This window comes from Protobothrops mucrosquamatus, unplaced genomic scaffold (genome assembly GCF_001527695.2).
Source record: "Protobothrops mucrosquamatus isolate PMUCROS unplaced genomic scaffold, P.Mucros_1.0 scaffold2173, whole genome shotgun sequence".
Lineage (NCBI taxonomy): Eukaryota > Metazoa > Chordata > Lepidosauria > Squamata > Viperidae > Protobothrops > Protobothrops mucrosquamatus.
Genome location: NW_015388267.1, coordinates 128,811 through 150,867, shown reverse-complemented (window position 1 = coordinate 150,867; position 22,057 = coordinate 128,811). Strand labels below are relative to the sequence as shown.

General features: G+C 44.7%; 1 protein-coding gene across 1 annotated transcript in view; it reads left to right on the top strand.

Moving 5' to 3' along the window:
* Positions 1–22,057, top strand: part of ECE2 (endothelin converting enzyme 2) — a 92,265-nt gene that overhangs the window by 49,221 nt on the left and 20,987 nt on the right. The window contains exons 8-11 of the mRNA XM_015824264.1: positions 1,225–1,413; positions 17,804–17,946; positions 19,248–19,362; positions 19,924–20,034. Coding sequence (XP_015679750.1) covers positions 1,225–1,413; positions 17,804–17,946; positions 19,248–19,362; positions 19,924–20,034 — 558 coding nt within the window. The remainder of the gene's footprint in view (positions 1–1,224; positions 1,414–17,803; positions 17,947–19,247; positions 19,363–19,923; positions 20,035–22,057) is intronic.

Sequence of the window (22,057 nt, the reverse complement as noted above, 5' to 3'; positions counted from 1 at the left end):
AAAAAAAAAAAAGTCTAATGGGAAAAGAGAAATGTGAGGGAAAACAAAAGGCAGGCAACACAGAGAATTCCAGATGAAATCAATTTACAGCCAGCTGAGCAAAACTCCTGATGGCTTTGCTGAATCAACTCTTGAACTGCAGCAGATATTCATTGCAGAGAGGATGGGGGCGAGGGAACATCTGGGCCTCCTGTGTGGATGCTCACAAGCAGAAGGTCCAGATGTTCTCTGTCTATCATCCTTTCTGCATTCACAAGAAGGCTATTCTTTCTTTTCTTTTCTTTCTTTCTTTCTTTCTTTCTTTCTTTCTTTCTTTCTTTCTCTCTCTCTCTCTCTCTCTCTCTCTCTCTCTCTTTCTTTCTTTCTTTCTTTCTTTCTTTCTTCTCTTCCCTCTCCCCCTCCCTCCCTCCCTTCCACTTTGGTTCTTTACTGTTACAGTCGCAACTGGACTCGTAAACTGAATTTAGTAACTGCTCTAATTCTCTTGGAAATTAGACCACAATAGATCCATTTCCCATTTCCACTACTATTTCTTAAACTTGACTAAAAGGGAAGGGAGGGAGGGAGGAAGGGAAGGAAGGAAGGAAGGAAGGAAGGAAGGAAGGAAAAACAAAGGAAAAAAAGGAAGAAATAGGAGAAAAAAAGAAAGAAAGAGAAAGAAAGAAAGAAAGAAAGAAAGAAAGAAAGAAAGAAAGAAAGAAAAGGAAAGAAGGAAGGAAGGAAGGAAGGAAAGAAAGACAGAAAGAAAGAAAAAGAAAGAAAGAAAGAAAAGGAAGGAAGGAAGGAAGGAAGGAAAAACAAAGGAAAGAAGGAAGAAATAGGAGAAAGAAAAAGAGAGAAAGAAAGAAAGAAAGAGAAGGAAGGAAAGAAGGAAAGAAAGACAGACAGAAAGAAAGAAAGGAAAGAAAGAAAAGAAAGAAAGAAAGAAAGAAAGAAAAAGAAAGAAAGAAAGAAAAGAAAGAAAGAAAGAAAGAAAGAAAGAAAGAAAGAAAGAAAGAAAGAAAGAAAGAAAGAAAGAAAGAAAGACAAAATGAATTCTGGGTATATCTTGAGAGTTTGCATATCCCTTTTCAATATCCCTTTTGATTATTTTTAATTTCCCACTTGGTCTTTCTGGCCAAACTCCAGAATGAACCCCGCTGCCCTCCAGCCCGTTCTTATCCCACATTCAAGAGGAGCAGAAGGTGGGGGTCATTGTTGTGGAATTACTCCTCTATTTGGCAGGTGTTGTCTGCCTATCTGGAGTACATGGTGGAGCTGGCGATGCTGTTGGGGGGAGCCAGAGGCGCAGTGGAAGAACAGATGGGGCAGGTGCTGCTCCTGGAGACTCAGTTGGCCAACATCACTGTCCCCCAAGACGAACGGCGAGATGATGAGAAGATTTACCATAAGATGACCATTGCTGACTTGCAGGTGGGCCTTGTCTGGAGAAGGGCAGGAAGGGGCATCCGGTGGAGTGGGGAACAGAAAGGAAACATATATCAGAGATATATCTGGGAGAAAAAATTAATTTGATTGCTTAAAAGCTGTCCCCCAAGACGGGAGAAATTGTGGTTTTAAGTCATAGAGCGTCACTATCATTTTTTTCTGAGGTCAAGGGATCAGGTTGGTGATATGATACATTATCAGTCCTATATTTTGGGGGATTGGGGGAAGGGTTGGTGCTGTTGGAAGGAATGTGAAGTGTTAATTAGTACCACTTTATAATGCCTCGGTAAGACCACACTTGGAATATTGCATCCAGGTTTGGTTTCCATGATATAAAAGAGATTCTAGAACAGGGGTGTCAAACTCAATTTCATTGAGGGCCGCATCAGCATTGCGGTTGCCCTCGGGGGGGGGGGTAGGTGTGGCCAGGGTGGGTGCAGCCTACTGGGTGGGCATGGATGGAGTGGGTGTGGCCTACTGGGTGGGCGTGGCCGGCTCTACATCATTCGCATCAAGGGTGCCTGTGGGGGCCTGGGCAGGAGTGGGACAGATCTGAGGGTCTCTGGCAGAAGGGGGTGGGACCAGAGCAGAGCCCATCAAGCCAGATATGTGAAGTAGGCGAGGGCCATGTGCTGGCCACTTCTAGGCGATGGTGCATTTCTTCATTCCTCACAAAGGGTGACACCTCCACAGCATGCACCCACGGGGCAGGGCCGACGCGGTAGGGGCTGGTTCCTCACTGTTTCCAGACAGCCTTGTGGAGCTAAGACTGAATGCATTTCAGCATAGATGGCCACCACAAAATTGTACATTGACTCCCGGCTGGCCTGGGCCAGGGCCAAGGCAGTGGGGGCTGTTCCCTCACTGTTTCCAGGATGGCTTCGCGGGCTACATGAAACCACTTCGCGGGCCACATCCGGCCCCCGGGCCTTGTGTTTGACATGTCTGTTCTAGAAAGAGTGCCGAAAAGAGCAACAAAGATGATTAGGGGACTGGAGGCTAAAACATTTGAAGAACCATTGCAAGAATTGGATATGTCTAGTTTAATTTTTTAACAAAAGGACCAGGGGTGACATGATAGCAGCGTTCCAATATCTAAGGGGCTTCCGCAAAGAAGAAAGGATGAATATATTCTCCAGAGCAAATGAAGGCAGGACGAGAAGTAATGGATGGAAGCTAATCAAGGAGAGGACCAACCTAGAACTAAGGAGAAAGTTCCTGACAATTAGAGCAATTAATCAGTAGAATGGATTGCTTACAGAAGTTGTGGGTGCTCCAACACTGGAGGTTTTTAAGAAGAGATTGGACATCCACTTGTCTGAAATGGTATAGGGTCTCCTGCTTGAGCAGGGGGCTGGACTAGAAGACCTCCAAGGTCCCTTCCAACTCTGTTATTCTGTTATTGGTAGTCTTTAGGGAAAAATGGTTCTGGGAACCGTAATGCTTCAAACACCCCAAATGTTTCTGTTTTCCCCTTCGTTTCCCCAACTCCAAATACACAAAGAAAAATGAACATTCCATTCATATCTGCCCTGGGCAGTCTCTGGGGACATGGAGTCAGGGTTTATGGGAAGTACATAAGCCATGTGACAAATGGCCTCTAATTCTCTAAAGCAGGGGTTTCCAAACGTGGCAACTTTAAGACTTGTGGACTTCAACTCCCAGAATTCCTCAGCCAGCCATGCAATAATAGGCCAAGGGTCCCCAACCTTGGCAACTATAAGACTTGTGGACTTCAACTCCCAGAATTCCTCAGCCAGCCATGCAATAATAGGCCAAGGGTCTCCAACCTTGGCAACTTTAAGACTTGTGGACTTCAACTCCCAGAATTCCTCAGCCAGCCATGTAATAGGCCAGGGGTCTCCAACCTTGGCAACTTTAAGACTTGTGGACTTCAACTCCCAGAATTCCTCAGCCAGCCAAGCTGGCTGAGGAATTCTGGGAGTTGAAGTCCACAAGTCTTAAAGTTGCCAAGGTTGGGGACCTCCACAATAGGCAACACCCAGGACCCTAGATATTGCTCAATGGCAACTCCCAGGATCCTTCATTATTAGCCCGGCTTTTTAGAGGTGCTGGGAATTGTAGTTCAGCAGCTTCTGTCATTGGCTGCTACTGTATGGAGGAATCCCAGTCGTCAATTCTGGGCGATGCTGCAAGTAGCATCTCCTGCAAAAAAAAACAAAAAAAAAAACCACTCAGCTAAGCTCACCAGTCAGTTTTTATACATTGCCATCTTGGATTTAAATGTGCAAAAATGTGGTCCAAGGAGCTTCCGGTGGCGAAACAAATGGGGAGGGAAGGGATGGTGAGTTGAACCAAGTGCAGGTAACCTCAACTGACGACCACAATTGAGCCCAAAATTTCTGACAGTTCTTAAGTGAATTTTACTCCATTTTACAACCTTCCTTGCCATGGTTAATACGTAACTCAGTTGAAAAAGTTTTTTGAGGTTCACCAGATTGCTCCCCGTGCTGCATTATGTGTTCTGATGGGGTGGGCAATTTTTCCCCAGAGCTTACGTTGTAAGCGGCTTTCAGTCCCCCGTTGTCAGCAATGTTCTCCCCCAATGTCTGTTTGCCGTTGACATGCTCTTCACTGACATGATATCCATTGATGAGGTATTTGCTATATTGTTCCTCCATGCATTCCGTCCGGTTCTTGAAGGCTTCGAGGGATGGATTTTGCCACCAAGGACGCAGGTTACCTTCTTTGTCGTACTCTCGGCCTGGAAGGCATAAAATTGTTCTGTTGGACCAGAGTATCCATCTAGTACAGGTAGTCCTCAACTTACGGCCACAGCTGAGCCCCAAATTTCTGTTGTTAAGCAAGACAGTTCTTAAGTGAATTTTACCCCCTTTTACAACCTTGCTTGCCATAGTTATTAAGTAACTCACTGCAGTGGTTAATAACACGGTTGTTAAGTGAATCTGGCTTCCCCATTAACTTTGCTTGTCAGTGTCATGGTTCCGACAGATGAAACTCTTCCAAAGAACTTCGAGGCATTGTTTACCTTAAAGAATCTTTATTTGAGCGGCATAGCATCAGCACCATGTATCGGCTTCGGTTTTTGACTTAAGGGGAGGGGACTCGTGTATCATAGTTTCGTGGTAAGGGAGGAGATTAACTGTCAGTATTTAGTGTAAGGGGTTAATCGAACTTTACGTCCGAGAGGGAGGTCAAGGGGTCGGGGCGGTTAAGAATAGTAGAGAATAAAGTAATTGTAACTAAGGTGTGATCCAGGTCATAAGTTATGTCTGACTACACCCTCATGCACATTCCTCCCCCCAGCATCATCTACTCTAAAAGTAAAACATAAGAATCTACATGCATCTACATGGAGGGAAGTGTATAGTGGGGTGCCCCAGGGCTCTGATCTGGGCCCAGTGCTCTTCAACATCTTCATCAACGAGTTGGACGAGGGGATAGATGGGGAACTCATCAAATTTGCAGATGACACCAAGCTGGCAGGAATAGCCAACACTCCAGAAGATAGGATTAAGATACAGAAGGATCTGGACAGACTTGAACACTGGGCACTATCTAACAAAATGAAATTCAATGGTGAAAAAAGTAAAGTTCTACATTTAGGCAAGAAAAACCAAATGCACAGGTATAGTATAGGGGGTACCTTGCTCAATAGTAGTAACTGTGAGAGGGATCTCAGAGTCCTAGTGGACAACCACTTAAATATGAGCCAGCAGTGTGCTGCAGCTGCCAAAAAAGCCAACACAGTGCTGGGCTGCATTAACAGAGGGATAGAATCAAGATCACGCGAAGTATTAATACCCCTCTACAATGCCTTGGTAAGGCCACACTTGGAATACTGCATCCAGTTTTGGTCACCACGATGTAAAAAAGATGCTGAGACTCTAGAAAGAGTACAGAGAAGAGCAACAAAGATGATTAGGGTATTGGAGGCTAAAACATATAAGGAACGGTTACTGGATTTGGGTATGTCTAGTTTAACGAAGAGAAGGACAAGGGGGGACATGATAGCAGTGTTCCAATATCTCAGGGGCTGCCCCAAAGAAGAGGGAGTCAAGCTATTCTCCAAAGCGCCTGAAGGCAGGACAAGAAGCAATGGATGGAAAAGGAGAGAAGCAACCTAGAACTAAGGAGAAACTTCCTGACAGTTAGAACAATTAACCAGTGGAACCACCTGCCTCCAGAAGTGGTGAATGCTCCAACACTGGAAGTTTTTAAGAAGAGACTGGACAGCCATTTGTCCAAAATGGTATAGGGTTTCCTGCCTGAGCAGGAGATTGGACTTGATAACCTCCAAGGTCCCTTCCAACTTTATTATTATTATTATTATATTATTAATGGTTGCATCTCTAACTGTTGTCAAAGCAAAAACATCCAATGTCAGCAGCGTTGACAATCAGAAGGTTGCAAAAGGATGTCACTCAGTTGCCAAGCGTCCCAAGTTTTGATCACGTGACCATGGGGATGCTGCAACAGTCCTTGGTGTGAAAAACGGTCATAAGTCACTTTTTGGTACCGCTGTAAATTTGAACAGTCACTAAACAAACTGTCGTACGTCGAGGAGTACCTGTATGTAAGAACTGCGCTGAAACTGTACACATTTGGAATTTGATTCAGTTAGGCTTCAGCTGGACCCCAGATGGGAAAAAAAATTGAATTGCTGATGCTGGGGAGAAAGAAACGTCAAACTGTAATGGCAGATTTTCTGTGTCTTTCGTTGACATCCCTCCCCCCTTATTCCTTTGCCCTGGACCTTCAAAGACAAGGATAGAAAAAGCCCAAACAGCATTCTTCAAAATGAAAAAGGTCTTCTGCAGTCACGACATAAGCCTAAAACTGAAAATCAGGCTTGTCAGATGCTATATTTTTTTCTATCCTGCTCTATGGAGTAGAGAGCTGGTCTCTGACAGAAGGCCACCTGAAGAGACTAGAAGCATTTGAAATGTGGATTTACAGGCGGCTGTTACGTATATGCTGGGTTGACAAGATCAGAAATGAGGAGGTGATAAGCCGCCCGGGAAAGCCGAGGGAAATCATCAAAACAATTAAAAAACGAAAATTAGAATATTTCGGACCCGTGAGGCGACACCCAGAAAAATACGGCCTGCTCCATTTAATCCTCCAGGGAAAGATGGAAGGCAAACGAGGTCCAGGCAGAAGAAGAACATCATGGCTTCAAAATCTAAGGGATTGGTTTGGACAAAACTCAGCAGCACTTTTTTGTGCGGCTGCTGATAAAAACAGGATCGCCAACATGATCGCCAACGTCCGATAACGGATATGGCAGAAGAAGAAGAAGGAGGAGGAGGAGGAGGAGGAGGAGGAGGAGGAGGAGGAGGAGGAGGAGAAAGGACCTTCAGTAACACCCTGTGGCCCCCCGCTTTCTGTCTCCCCCTTGCTCTTGTTTTTTGCAACCTCATAAACCAGGAAACATGGGCCTTTTGTTATGCAAACCCAGGCACCGTCTTTTGATTAGGATTCAGTGCACGTAGCCGCACATGCTGAATGAAAAGTCCAGCAGCTTTGCGGATCTGAATCACAATCGGCCGCTGGGCTGCCTTAAAGCGTAATTTCGCTCTCCAAGGAAGAGAATCATTTCATTCCTTCCTGGAGTGTTGTGCCCACGTCCCTGCTGAGGTCACACTTTCAGCAGTGGTGCGAAACAAGGGGCAAAGCAATCCCAAACTTCACACTTCTGAGATTCTCTGCAAGTGATGCTCGGTTTCCGGGTGAGGTTTAAGGTCTCCCTTTCCGATCTGGACAGAGGGAAGAGCCGCTAAGCGTTGTGGCCTGGATGCCCCTGCCTGGGGAGGACTTAATGCAATATTTCTCAAACCTGGCAACTTTAAGCCCTGTGGACTTCAATTCCCAGAATTCTCTTCTCTCTCTCTCCCTTTTCTCTCTCCCTTTTCTCTCTCCCTTCTCTGTTCTCCGCTCTCTCTCTTCTGTCTCTCTCTCTCTTCTGTCTTCCTTCTTTCTCCTTTCTCTCTCTCTGTTCTGTTCTCTCCCCTCTCTTTCTCTCTTTCTTCCGTCTTCTCTCTCTCTTCTTTCTCCTCTCTCTGTTCTGTTCTCTCCCCCTTCTCTTTTTCTTCTGTCATCTCTCTCTCTTCTGTCTCCTCTCTCTTCTTTCTCCTCTTTTCTGTTTTGTTCTCTCCCCTCTTTCTTTCTTCTCTCTCTCTTTTTTCTGTCTCCTCTCTTCTCTTTTCTCTCTTCTTTCTCCTCTTTTCTCTCTCTCTCTGTTCTGTTCTCCCCCTTTTTCTTTCTTTTTTCTTTTCTTCTCTCTCTCTCCTCTTTCTCCTCTCCCTTTTCTCTCTGTTTTATCTCTCCCTTCTCTGTTCTCCACTCTCTCTCTTCTGTCTCTCTCTCTCTCCTTTTCTTCCTTCTTTCTCCTTTCTCTCTCTCTGTGTTCTGTTCTCTCCCCTCTCTTTCTTCTGTCTTCCCTCTCTCTTCTTTCTCCTCTCTGTTCTGTTCTCTCCCCTTTCTCTCTTTTTCTTCTGTCTTCTCTCTCTCTTCTGTCTCCTGTCTCTTCTTTCTCCTCTCTTTTCTGTTTTGTTCTCTCCCCTCTTTCTTCTCTCTCTCTTTTCTGTCTCCTCTCTTCTCTTTTCTCTCTTCTTTCTCCTCTTTTCTCTCTCTTCAATTCTGGGAATTGAAGTCCACAGGGCTTAAAGTTGCCAGGTTTGAGAGAGACTGACTTCATGGATCTTGCACTAAGCAGGTGGATGTATTACCTACCTCTGAGGCCCCTTACCCACTTACAGGTAATCTTCTAGTTACGACCACAGTCGAGCCCAAAATTTCTGTTGCTAAATGAGAACATCTCTTCAGTGAGTTTTGACCCATTTTCTTTCTGGCCACAGTCATTAAGTGAATTATTGCAGTTGCGAAATTAGTAACATGGTTCAGTGAATCGGGCTTCCCCATGGACTTTGCCTGTCAGAAGTTCACAAAAAGGGATCATGTGATCCCGGGACATGGCAACCATCATAAATACGAACTAGCTACCAAACATTTTAATCATGTGGCCATGAGGATGCTACAACGTTTATATGTGTGAAAAACGGTCATGTCACTTTTTTTCAGCGCTGTTATAACTTTGAATGGTTACATAATAATAATAATAATAATAATAATAGTAATAGTAATAGTAATAGTAATAATAATAGTAATAATAATATTGGAAGGGACCTTGGAAGTCATCTAGTCCAACCCCCTGCTCAGGCAGGAAACCCTATACCATTTCAGACAAATGGCTGTCCAGTCTCTTCTTAAAAACTTCCAGTGTTGGAGCATTCACCGTTTCTGGAGGCAGGTTGTTCCACTGGTTAATTGTTCTAACTGTCAGGAAGAGTGGTTGTAAGTCAAGGACTAACTGTACTGACATTATTTTTGATTTATATGGCTCCCCATCTCAGATTCATGACTCTGGCAGTCAAGTTACACATTCAATAAGCTTGGTGGCTCATTTTAAAATAAACTGGATATGTGGGGTCTTGGGTGCTTTCAGAGATTGGTGGCCATGCTCCACCAAGCACTGATGATGTTACCTAGTTGGGTAATAAAATGTCTGCAAGAAAATGACCAAGCTCAGAGGGCACAGAGGACCCCACAGTTCAACCCTCAGCTACAAAAATTCTCTTCTGTCGATAAACACAGTATCTCATGGCAGGGCTCCTTCCTTGAAATATTTAGCTGATGAGATATCTGCTAAATTATTCTGTTTTTAATTGTTAATTTCTTGATTAAATTGTATACCACCCACAACTCCTGTCTGAGGGAGATTTTGGCTGGTTAAGAAGTGTGACAGACAGACAGACAGACAGACAGACAGACAGACAGATAAGATAGATAAGATAGATAAGATAGATAAGATAGATAAGAGAGAGAGATAGAGAGATGATAGAGATAGAAATAGATAGATAGATAGATAGATAGAGAGAGAGAGAGAGAGAGAGAGATGATAGAGATAGAGAAATAGATAGATAGATAGACAGACAGACAGACAGACAGACAGACAGACAGAAGATAGATAGGTAGATAGAGAGAGAGATATAGATAGAGAAATAGATAGATAGATAGATAGAGAGAGAGAGAGAGAGAGAGAGAGAGAGATGATAGAGATAGAGAAATAGAGAGAGAGAGATGATAGAGATAGAGAAATAGATAGATAGATAGATAGATAGATAGATAGATAGATAGATAGATAGANAAGAAGAAGAAGAAGAAGAAGAAGAAGAAGAAGAAGAAGAAGAAGAAGAAGAAGAAGAAGAAGAAGAAGAAGAAGAAGAAGAAGAAGAAGAAGAAGAAGAAGAAGAAGAAGAAGAAGAAGAAGAAGAAGAAGAAGAAGAAGAAGAAGAAGAAGAAGAAGAAGAAGAAGAAGAAGAAGAAGAAGAAGAAGAAGAACCACCTTCAGTAACACCCTGTGGCCCCTCACTTTCTGTCTCCCCCTTGCTCTTGTTTTTTGCAACCTCATAAACCAGGAAACATGGGCCTTTTGTTATGCAAACCCAGGCACTGTCTTTTGATTAGGATTCAGTGCACGTAGCCGCACATGCTGAATGAAAAGTCCAGCAGCTTTGCTGATCTGAATCCAAATCGGCCGCTGGGCTGCCTTAAAGCGCAATTTCGTTCTCCAAGGAAGAGAATCATTTCATTCCTTCCTGGAGTGTTGTGCCCACGTCCCTGCTGAGGTCACGCTTTCAGCAGTGGTGCGAAACAAGGGGCAAAGCAATCCCAAACTTCACACTTCTGAGATTCTCTGCAAGTGATGCTCGGTTTCCGGGTGAGGTTTAAGGTCTCCCTTTCCGATCTGGACAGAGGGAAGAGCCGCTAAGCGTTGTGGGCTGAATGGCCCCTGCCTGGGGAGGACTTAATGCAATATTTCTCAAACTTGGCAACTTTAAGCCCTGTGGACTGCAATTCCCAGAATTCTCTTCTCTCTCTCCCCCCTTTCTCCTCTCCCTTTTCTCTCTCCCTTTTCTCTCTCCCTTCTCTGTTCTCCGCTCTCTCTCTTCTGTCTCTCTCTCTCTCTTCTGTCTTCCTTCTTTCTCCTTTCTCTCTCTCTGTTCTGTTCTCCTCTCTCTCCTCTCCCTTTTCTCTCTCCCTTCTCTGTTCTCCGCTCTCTCTCTTCTGTCTCTCTCTCTCTCTTCTGTCTTCCTTCTTTCTCCTTTCTCTCTCTCTCTGTTCTGTTCTCTCCCCTCTCTTTCTCTCTTTCTCTCTTTCTTCCGTCTTCTCTCTCTCTTCTTTCTCCTCTCTCTGTTCTGTTCTCTCCCCCTTCTCTTTTTCTTCTGTCATCTCTCTCTCTTCTGTCTCCTCTCTCTTCTTTCTCCTCTTTTCTGTTTTGTTCTCTCCCCTCTTTCTTTCTTCTCTCTCTCTCTTTTCTGTCTCCTCTCTTCTCTTTTCTCTCTTCTTTCTCCTCTTTTCTCTCTCTCTCTGTTCTGTTCTCCCCCTTTTTCTTTCTTTTTTCTTTTCTTCTCTCTCTCTCCTCTTTCTCCTCTCCCTTTTCTCTCTGTTTTATCTCTCCCTTCTCTGTTCTCCACTCTCTCTCTTCTGTCTCTCTCTCTCTCCTTTTCTTCCTTCTTTCTCCTTTCTCTCTCTCTGTGTTCTGTTCTCTCCCCTCTCTCTCTTTCTTTTGTCTTCTCTCTCTCTTCTTTCTCCTCTCTGTTCTGTTCTCTCCCCTTTCTCTCTTTTTCTTCTGCCTTCTCTCTCTCTTCTGTCTCCTCTCTCTTCTTTCTCCTCTCTTTTCTGTTTTGTTCTCTCCCCTCTTTCTTCTCTCTCTCTTTTCTGTCTTCTCTCTTCTCTTTTCTCTCTTCTTTCTCCTCTTTTCTCTCTCTTCAATTCTGGGAATTGAAGTCCACAAGGCTTAAAGTTGCCAGGTTTGAGAGAGACTGACTTCATGGATCCTGCACTAAGCAGGTGGATGTATTAGCTACCTCTGAGGGCCCTTACCCACTTACAGGTAATCCTCTAGTTATGACCACAATCGAGCCCAACATTTCTGTTGCTAAATGAGAACATTTCTTCAATGAGTTTTGACCCATTTTCTTTCTGGCCACAGTCATTAAGTGAATTATTGCAGTTGCGAAATTAGTAACATGGTTCAGTGAATCGGGCTTCCCCATGGACTTTGCCTGTCAGAAGTTCACAAAAAGGGATCCCGTGATCCCGGGACACGGCGACCGTCATAAATATGAACTAGCTACCAAGCATCCAAATTTTGATCACGTGGCCATGAGGATGCTACAACGTTTGTATGTGTGAAAAACGGTCATGTCACTTTTTTTCAGCACTGTTATAACGTTGAATGGTTACATAATAATAATAATAATAATAATAATAATAATAATAATAATAATAATAATGTTGGAAGGGACCTTGGAGGTCATCTAGTCCAACCCCCTGCTCAGGCAGGAAACCCTAGACCATTTCAGACAAATGGCTGTCCAGTCTCTTCTTAAAAACTTCCAGTGTTGGAGCATTCACCGCTTCTGGAGGCAGGTTGTTCCACTGGTTAATTGTTCTAACTGTCAGGAAGTTTCTCCTTAGTTCTTCTTCTTCTTCTTCTTCTTCTAATAATAATAATAATAATAATAATAATAATAATAATAATAATAATAATAATAATAATAATAATAATAATAATAATAATAATAATAATAAAGTTGGAAGGGACCTTGAAGGTCATCTAGTCCAACCCCCTGCTCAGGCAGGAAACCCTATACCATTTCGGACAAATGACTTTCCAGTCTTTTCTTAAAAACTTCCAGTGTTGGAGCATTCACCGCTTCTGGAGGCAGGTTGTTCCACTGGTTAATTGTTCTAACTGTCAGGAAGAGTGGTTGTAAGTCAAGGGCTAACTGTACTGACATTATTTTGATTTATATGGCTCCCCATCTCAGATTCATGACTCTGGCAGTCATGTTACACATTCAATAAGCTTGGTGGCTCAGTTTAAAATAAACTGGATATGTGGGGTCTTGGGTGCTTTCAGAGATTGGTGGCCATGTTCCACCAAGCACTGATGATGTTACCTAGTTGGGTAATAAAATGTCTGCAAGAAAATGACCAAGCTCAGAGGGCACAGAGGACCCCACAGTTCAACCCTCAGCTACAAAAATTCTCTTCTGTCAATAAACACAGTATCTCATGGCAGGGCTCCTTGAAATATTTAGCTGATGAGATATCTGCTAAATTATTCTGTTTTTAATACTTAATTTCTTGATTAAATTGTATACCACCCACAACTCCTGTCTGAGGGAGATTTTGGCTGGTTAAGAAGTGTGACAGACAGACAGACAGACAGACAGACAGATAAGATAGATAAGATAGATAAGAGAGAGAGATAGAGAGATGATAGAGATAGAAATAGATAGATAGAGAGAGAGAGAGATGATAGAGATAGAGAAATAGATAGATAGATAGATAGATAGACAGACAGACAGACAGACAGACAGACAGAAGATAGATAGGTAGATAGAGAGAGAGAGAAATAGATAGATAGATAGAGAGAGAGATGATAGAGATAGAGAAATAGAGAGAGAGATGATAGAGATAGAGAAATAGAGAGATAGATAGATAGATAGATAGATAGTAGAGACAGAGAGATGATATAGATAGATAGATAGATAGATAGATAGATAGATAGATAGATAGATAGATAGATAGATAGATAGTAGAGAAAGAGAGATGATATAGATAGATAGATAGATAGATAGATAGATAGATAGTAGAGACAGAGAGATGATATAGATAGATAGATAGATAGATAGATAGATAGATAGATAGATAGATAGATAGATAGATAGATAGATAGATAGATAGATGGGAGAGGGAGGGAGAGAGAGAGAGAGAAATCTAACATGGGGGGGTGGACCAAGCAGACCCCTCCCACACAGTGGTGAAATTGGGACTCAACATTGTATAGTAAAACTTCCTTTCCGGAGAACACAAACTCATCCTTTGACCTTCCAGCCGCAACTCGAAAAATGAGATCATAAAGCCTTTTGCATCGTTTTAGTACATTTTAATCCATATGACTTATGTTTTGAGCTAAATCAGATCACACAGCAGTAGATTCGGCCTCCAGTATCCTCTACCCACCCACGCCCCCGTGCATCTTTCAAACCTTTCATCCATGTCCCACTGCACGTAGTTATACTCTGTGCATAACTAGGTCACCGGAAGACCGCTTATATTCACACAACCTTCTACCCTTGGTTACGTTTTTCAGAGCATCGCAGGGGGAGATCCGACTCCCTGGCTTAGTCTGGAGGTCTACGTTTATTTTGTGGATCCAGAAAATTAGGTTAATTCGGTAACCCAGACGTAGTGCCCGTCCACCTATCCAGTTTTTTTGTTTACGGTTTTATTTTGCATCGTTTGGACACTGGTGCACCGTTGCCAGTAAACGGTTCCCATAATTTCTCCTGTCCCGATTGGTCTGGCTTCCATCACGCCTGTTTGCTTCTTTGCTTCCAGCCTGCCAGTTGCAAGCAAGGAGTGAGCAGCTTTCTTCCTCACTGGTGGGTTGCCTAGCAACCTGCCACCATGGTAACTGGGAGACAAGTAAAATCCTCTGCATTGAGTAGCAGTGATGCTTCAGCCTGAGAAGTGCAGTTTGGCTTATATGGGTGGGGCCAGATTGACTCCTTGGGGGAAAAAAAAAAGTGGGGGAAAAAGGAGGAAAGAACCTTGGCATGAAGACAGAGCTGTTAACCCGGGACAGGAACAAGAGAAAATTAAAATTAAAGGAGGAAAATTAAAGGGGTCTACTCCAGAGCTTATCTTTGGTGCTGGGGCAATGGTCGAGCCGAGAATATGAAAACAAACTGACAGTACGCAGAACTCATTTGTCGCTGCTCCTCCGAATATCTTTCTTTTTCTTTCAACGAATCCTAGTGCTGCATAAGAGCGAGTGAAGTGGTTTTACTTTTGTTCTCCAGAAGTCTGAATTAGGAAAATGCCCATTAAATAAAGCCAATGGCAGGGGAAGAAAGGACGTCATAAAACGCTGAAGCCAGAAAAATCTGTATTTAGTCAGAAATGGAAATTACGGGATAGGCCAGTGGTGGCGAACCTATGGCACGGGGGCCAGAGGCGGCACTCAGAGCCCTCTCTGTGGGCACGTGCGCCATCGCCCCAGTCCTAGGCCTTCGGCTGGATTTTATAAAACCTTTTCACTTTAGGCCTCCGCCGCCGTGTGCAAAAAAAAAAAAAAAAAGGTTCAATCAGTCAATTTCAACTTCTTGCAGGAAAAAAAAAGATCTTGCAAAGTTGGAATTGATTGAACTTTTTAGTCCCACCCAGTTTGCCGTTACCACCCAATGGGCCACACCCAGCCAATGGGCCACGCCCACCCGGCACCCGACGATGCATAAGTGGGTTTTGGGTTGCAGTTTGGGCACTCAGTCTCTAAAAGGTTCGCCATCACTGGGATAGGCTGTCTTCCCCACCTGGGTGCTCTTGGGATTAATTGATTGGGAAGTTGCTCCTCCACCCAACCCGATCATCTTCAAACAGAAGATGCTGCCTGGGGGTAATAGGAGTTGGGATCCGCCTTTTCTTTGAAGGTGCCATGTTTGGGGAAAGATGACCCATTTTTCACCATCTCCGGTTCTAATTGCAGTTAGCATGGCTGGGACACATAACTCATCCCACATTTAAAAAAAAATACCATAAAGCACCAGATAATTTACCAATTTAAGCTTGAGCTGTTTCTGAATAACCCCTTGTGCCTTTGTTGTTGTTCAGTCGCTGTCCAACTCCGTGCGACCCCATGGACCACAACACACCAGCCCCCCCTCCTCCATCGTCTCCCAGAGTTTGCCCAAATTCAGTTCATTGCGCTGATGACACCATCTAACCATCTCCTCCGCCGTCCCCTTCTCCTTTTGCCTTCTGTCTTTCCCAACATTGGGGGGGTCTTTCCCAAGGAGTCCTCTCTTCTCATTCGGTGGCCAAAGGATTTGAGCTTCAGCTTCAGTGCCTATCCTTCCGAAAGAGAGTCAGGATTGATTTCCTTTAGGATTGACTGACTGGATCTCCTTGCAGTCCAGGGGATTCTTCAAGAGTCTTTTCTCCAACACCACAATTCAAAAGCATCAATTATTTAGCTTTCTCTGTGGTCCAACTCTCACAGCCATAAATCAATATGAGGAAAACCATGGCTCTGACCATACAGACCTTTATTGGCAAGGTGTCCCGTTAGTGGGTGGGAATTCTAAATTGTGGAGTGTTGCTACCATTCTGTCATCAGTCCTCTCTTTTTGTCACACATGCAAAGGGGAAAGAGAGAGAGAGAGCGGAGAACAGAGAAGGGAGAGAGAAAAGGGAGAGGAGAAAGAGGAGAGAGAGAGAAGAGAAGAAAAAAGAAAGAAAAAGGGGGAGAACAGAACAGAGAGAAAAGAGAAAGAAGCTAGAAAAGAGAAGACAGAAGACAGAAAAGAGAGAAGAAGAAAGAAAGGGGAGAGAACAAAATAGAAAAGAGAGGAGAAAGAAGAGAGGAGACAGAAGAGAGAGAGAAGACAAGAGAAAGAGAGAAAGGGGAGAGAACAGAACAGAGAGGAGAAAGAAGAGAGAGAGAAGACAGAAGAAAGAGAAAGAGAGGGGAGAGAACAGAACAGAGAGAGAGGAGAAAGAAGGAAGACAGAAGAGAGAGAGCGGAGAACAGAGAAGGGAGAGAAAAAAGAGAGGAGAAAGGAGAGAGAGAGAAGAGAAGAAAAAAGAAAGAAAAGGGGAGAACAGAACAGAGAGAAAAGAGGAGAAAGAAGAGAGAAAAGAGAAGAGAGAAAGAGAAGAGAGGAGACAGAAAAGAAAGAAGAAAGAAAGAGGGGAGAGAACAAAACAAAAGAGAAGAAAGAAGAGAGAGGAGACAAGAGAAGAAAGAAAGGGGAGAGAACAAAACAGAAAAGAGGAGAAAGAAGAGAGAGGAGACAGAAGAGAGAGAGAAGACAGAAGAGAGAGAGCGGAGAACAGAGAAGGGAGAGAGAAAAGGGAGAGGAGAAAGAGGAGAGAGAGAAGAGAAGAAAAAAGAAAGAAAAAGGGGGAGAACAGAACAGAGAGAGAGAAAAGAGAAAGAAGCTAGAAAAGAAAAGACAGAAAAGAGAGAAGAAGAAAGAAAGGGGAGAGAACAAAATAGAAAAGAGAGGAGAAAGAAGAGAGGAGACAGAAGAGAGACAGAAGACAAGAGAAAGAGAGAAAGGGGAGAGAACAGAACAGAGAGGAGAAAGAAGAGAGAGAGAAGACAGAAGAAAGAGAGAAAGAGAGGGGAGAGAACAGAACAGAGAGAGAGAAAGGAGAAAGAAGGAAGACAGAAGAGAGAGAGCGGAGAACAGAGAAGGGAGAGAAAAAAGGGAGAGGAGAAAGGAGAGAGAGAGAAGAGAAGAAAAAAGAAAGAAAAGGGGAGAACAGAACAGAGAGAAAAGAGGAGAAAGAAGAGAGAAAAGAGAAGAGAGAAAGAGAAGAGAGGAGACAGAAAAGAAAGAAGAAAGAAAGAGGGGGGAGAACAAAACAAAAGAGAAGAAAGAAGAGAGAGGAGACAGAAGAGAAGAAAGAAAGGGGAGAGAACAAAACAGAAAAGAGGAGAAAGAAGAGAGAGGAGACAGAAGAGAGAGAGAAGACAGAAGAGAGAGAGCGGAGAACAGAGAAGGGAGAGAGAAAAGGGAGAGGAGAAAGAGGAGAGAGAGAAGAGAAGAAAAAAGAAAGAAAAAGGGGGAGAACAGAACAGAGAGAAAAGAGAAAGAAGCTAGAAAAGAAAAGACAGAAAAGAGAGAAGAAGAAAGAAAGGGGAGAGAACAAAATAGAAAAGAGAGGAGAAAGAAGAGAGGAGACAGAAGAGAGAGAGGAGACAGAAGAAAAAGAAAGAAAGGGGAGAGAACAGAACAGAGAGAGGAGAAAGAAGAGAGAGAGAGAAGACAGAAGAAAGAGAAAGAGAGGGGAGAGAACAGAACAGAGAAAGGAGAAAAAAGGAAGACAGAAGAGAGAGAGCGGAGAAAAGAAAAGGGAGAGAGAAAAGGGAGAGGAGAAAGAGGAGAGGGAGAAGAGAAGAAAAAAGAAAGAAAAAGAGGGGGAGAACAGAATAGAGAAAGAGGAGAAAGAAGAGAGAAGAGAGAAAGAAGAGAGGAGAAAGAAAAGAGAGAGAAGAAAGAGACAGAAGAGAGAGAGAAGACAGAAGAAAAAGAGAGAAAGGGGAGAGAACAGAACAGAGAGAGGAGAAAGAAGAGAGAGAGAGAAGACAGAAGAAAGAAAGAGAGGGGAGAGAACAGAACAGAGAGAGAGAAAGGAGAAAGAAGAAAGACAGAAGAGAGAGAGACAGAAGAGAAAAGAGAGACAGAGAGAGAGAGAAGGAGAGAGAATGAATTTATTAAGCTGTGAATCTCTTTGTGTCTTCTCCTAGGTTCTTGCCCCTGCTGTTGAGTGGCTGGACTTCATCTCATACTTTCTTGCACCACTAGAACTAACAGATGCTGAGCCGGTGGTGGTCTATGGGAGGGAGTATTTGGAGCAGGTGTCACAACTCATCAATAACACTGACAAAAGGTATCGGAGAGACATTACATCCATCCAGTTATGACCGGGACAATGCGCGTTCCAAGCTTCCTGCAATTCTGGATGGAGTCCATCTTTGCACATTGAAAAGGAAGTGTTCCGGGATGTACGGCACAAAGATGGAGAACTTGGGTTGTTTCATCCAGTATTTCTCAACCTTGGCAACTTTAAGATGAATAGACTTCAACACATGGCTGGCTGGGGAATTCTGGGAGTTGAAGTCCACGCGTCTTAAAAGTTGCCAGGGTTGANTGCAATTCTGGATGGAGTCCATCTTTGCACATTGAAAAGGAAGTGTTCCGGGATGTACGGCACAAAGATGGAGAACTTGGGTTGTTTCATCCAGTATTTCTCAACCTTGGCAACTTTAAGATGAATAGACTTCAACACATGGCTGGCTGGGGAATTCTGGGAGTTGAAGTCCACGCGTCTTAAAAGTTGCCAGGGTTGAGAAACGCTAGTCTGGATGCTGCCGAACGGCAGCTCGTCTTTGAGCCAGTTAGCATAGCCAAGGATGGGAGAAGCTGAGCATCTGGAGGGCCACCACGTTCCTATAATACTGAGAGCTAGTCCATTTAAGTAATGCGTAGACCACCCCATCACCAAACATCAACACCGGCCAATTCCACTGTTCTGCACTGAATGTTTTCAGTGCGTCGGTGACTGCTGGCAGACGGGAACCCCTCTCTACCTACGTGATGCAGAGGAGCAACAAGGAGAGAGCTGGGCAGCTTTGATCTGCTCTTTGGTCAGCCATCCTGAGACCGAATTCTGACCAGCTGGGCCTAGGCCTGATCTAGCACGGTGACTCCTGTGTTCTCACGTTGCTTGGAACGGCAACTGGACTTCGTTTTTTTTCCTTGAAGTTCTTTCGCTTCTCATCCAAGAAGCTTCTTCAGTTCTAACTGAAAGTTTCAAACTCCAGTTGCCTTTTGAAAAAAAGAACCTTTGGGACTTCTCACCAGTAGGTCCTCAGTTTTGAAGTAAAGCAGCAAGAAAAGAGGAAGCCAGGGAGTTTTCTTCCCTTCCCTTCCTGCAGCTTTTAGCTTCTGGGCAACCAAGCAGTCGATGTGTTGACCAGACTTTATTTAAAAACTGGAGCCTTGAGATACCACCAGTTGTCTGTGTGGGATGGAACATGAGGGGGTTTGAAGCAGACAGATGCCAGGTACCCTGCTCAAATATAGCCCCCCCCCCCAGATTAGCCTGTCCTTACACAACTTTACACCCTCTAAATAAACAGTTGGGGAGGCCAGGGTGATCGTTTAACTGGTCTCGTTCTTTCTTTTTAGTGTTTTGAACAATTATATGATTTGGAATCTGATTCAGAAAACGGCTTCCAGCCTCGATCAGCGGTTTGAAACTGCCCAGGAGAAGCTATTGGAGACTTTGTACGGTACCAAGAAGGTAAGCAGATGCTTTAGAGCAGTGATTCCCAACATCAGCAGCTTTAAGATGGGTGGGCTTCAACTCCCAGAATCCCTCAGCCAGCCATTCTGGCTGGGGAATTCTGGGAGTGGAAGTCCACCCGTCTTAAAGATGCCACGGTTGGGAAACACTGCTTTAGAGCAGGGGTTTTCAAACACGGTCACTTTAAGACTTGGGGACTTCCAACTCCCAGAATGGAATTCTGGGAGTTGAAGTCCGCAAGTCTTACAGTTGCCATGTTTGGAGACTGCTGTTCAGGGGGAATGAAACAGACAATTGGGAGTGCCTTGTTGTGGACAGGACCAGAAACAGCTTCCAGTTTGCAGACCAGTGGAGATCCATTAGCTTGGTGATCTGAAAACTAACCACTTCCAACCCGACCTGGGATCTTCTGCACGTTGGGAGGAATCTTGGGCGAGGATCCACCACTGTGTAGTTTCTTCAAAAAGCATGGATCCTTAACTCACTTGTCCTCTAAAACTCCATGGCTCTACTTTCCTTTGGGCCTCACTCTCTTTCTTTCTTTCCCTTTCTCTGGAGTCCTGCACGCCTCGCTGGCAAACCTGCATTTCTAACACAGACGACACCTTGGGTTTTGCCCTGGGAGCCCTGTTTGTAAAAGCCACCTTCGACCGACACAGCAAGGAGATTGTGAGTATCTTCAGCCAGGTTGGTGAGATCCCACTCCTAGGCTACTTCCCTTCTCTAGGTAGCCCCACCGCAAGTGCTCAGATTGAAAGCTGCCCTGTTGGACTCTCTGCTGGTGTGTTTGGAAAGCAGCAGGGAAGAAGGAGGCAGAGTTGACATCAAGGAGGGAAGGGATAAGACAGCCCTTCCTTCAATACTCTGAAGCTCTCTAGTCCAGGGCTTTTCAACCTTTTCACCCATTGTACCACTTTTAGGATATGGCAACATCCGAGTACCACCAGTCGCCTAGCAAGGTGTCAAAAACTTGATGACCCCACCCCCAAAAAGGAAAAATGTGATGAAGTACAGGTAGTCCACGACTTACAACAGTTCGCTTAGTGACTGTTCGAAGTTACAATGGCACTGAAAAAAGTGCCCCCCAAGCCACAGTCGAGCAAGACACCTGCCTGCCCGGTGGCGCTCTTCCTCCTGTCCAAGGTTTTCATTGTTGTGAGCATTTCTGTTGAGGATTGGCAGCGGGGGTGGGGTGGGGATGTTTGGTTTTTATTCCCCCCGTCTGCTGGGTGGTTGCAGCAGGTTTTGGTCACTTCACATGACCCTGGGACACTGTGACCGTCATAAATATGAATCGGTTGCCAAGCATCTGGATGTAAATCACAAGACCCTGGAGATGCTGCAACATTCCAGCTGATCGGCGCTTCTTCAGGGCTCAGCAGAAGCGCCAGGATCAGTGCTGCTTTCCAGCTGATCGGTGCTTCTTCAGGGCTCAGCAGAAGCACCAGGATCAGCACTGAGCTCCAGCTGGAGCCTGGCCCTGATCCTGGCGCTTCCACTGAGCCCTGACAGCCCTGCAGCTCCAGCCGTCTCTCGCTCAGACTTGTGCGGTGCTGCCACCGGTTCAGCTCATTCCCCTCTCCCGCTACCACTTTTCAGGATGGTCGCGTACCACCTGCCAGGTGCCAATGTACCACAGGTGGTACCCGTACCACTGATTGAAAAGCCTTGCTCTAGTAGCTAATTCATTTACAGGTGGGACTGGGAACATATGCACACAAGCAATACCATGGGATTAATTTTAATTCTCCCCACTTCTGCGGGTAGACCCCCCGTCTGCTGGGTGGTTGCAGCAGGTTTTGGTCACTTCGCATGACCCTGGGACACTGTGACTGTCATAAATATGAATCAGTTGCCAAGCATCTGAATGTAAATCACAAGACCCTGGAGATGCTGCAACATTCCAGCTGATTGGTGCTTCTTCAGGGCTCAGCAGAAGCGCCAGGATCAGCGCCGAGCTCCAGCTGGAGCCTGGCGCTGATCCTGGTGCTTCCACGGAGCCCTGACAGCCCCGAAGAAGCGCTGATCCTGGCGCTTCCGCTGAGCCCTGACAGCCCTGCAGCTCCAGCCGTCTCTCGCTCAGGCTTCTGCGGTGCTGCCACCGGTTCAGCTCATTCCCCTCCCCCACTACCACTTTTCTAGGATGGTCGCGTACCACCTGCCAGGTGCCAGTGTACCACAGGTGGTACCCGTACCACTGGTTGAAAAGCCCTGCCTATATTGATGTGTAGCAGATAAGATGTTCATTTTACGTCAGTAACCAGCAGCTAGAATCACTCAATATGTTAGACTAAGACAGGGGTAGGCCACCTTGGCCCTTTTATGACTCGTGGACTTCAACTCCCAGAATTCCTGAGCCAGCATGGCTCACCTTGGAAACCTCTCCCTTTCCCCTCAGCATGGCTGACAGGAATTCTGGAAGTCCACGAGTCATAAAAGAGCCAAGGTTGCCCACCCCTGGAATAGGATAAAATAGGGTTGGATCGTTTGTAGTTATTATTATTATTATTTATTACATTTATATCCCGCCCTTCTCCTTACGGACTCAGGGCGGCTAACAATCAGATAAAATACAAAAATACAGTACACATTTAAAATTAATTAAAAAGAAATATTTAAATCTGATCCGATTAAAAGTGATTAAAACCCCTTTAAAATCCCTTAGGCCAGTCCCGCAAGCTGGAACAACCAT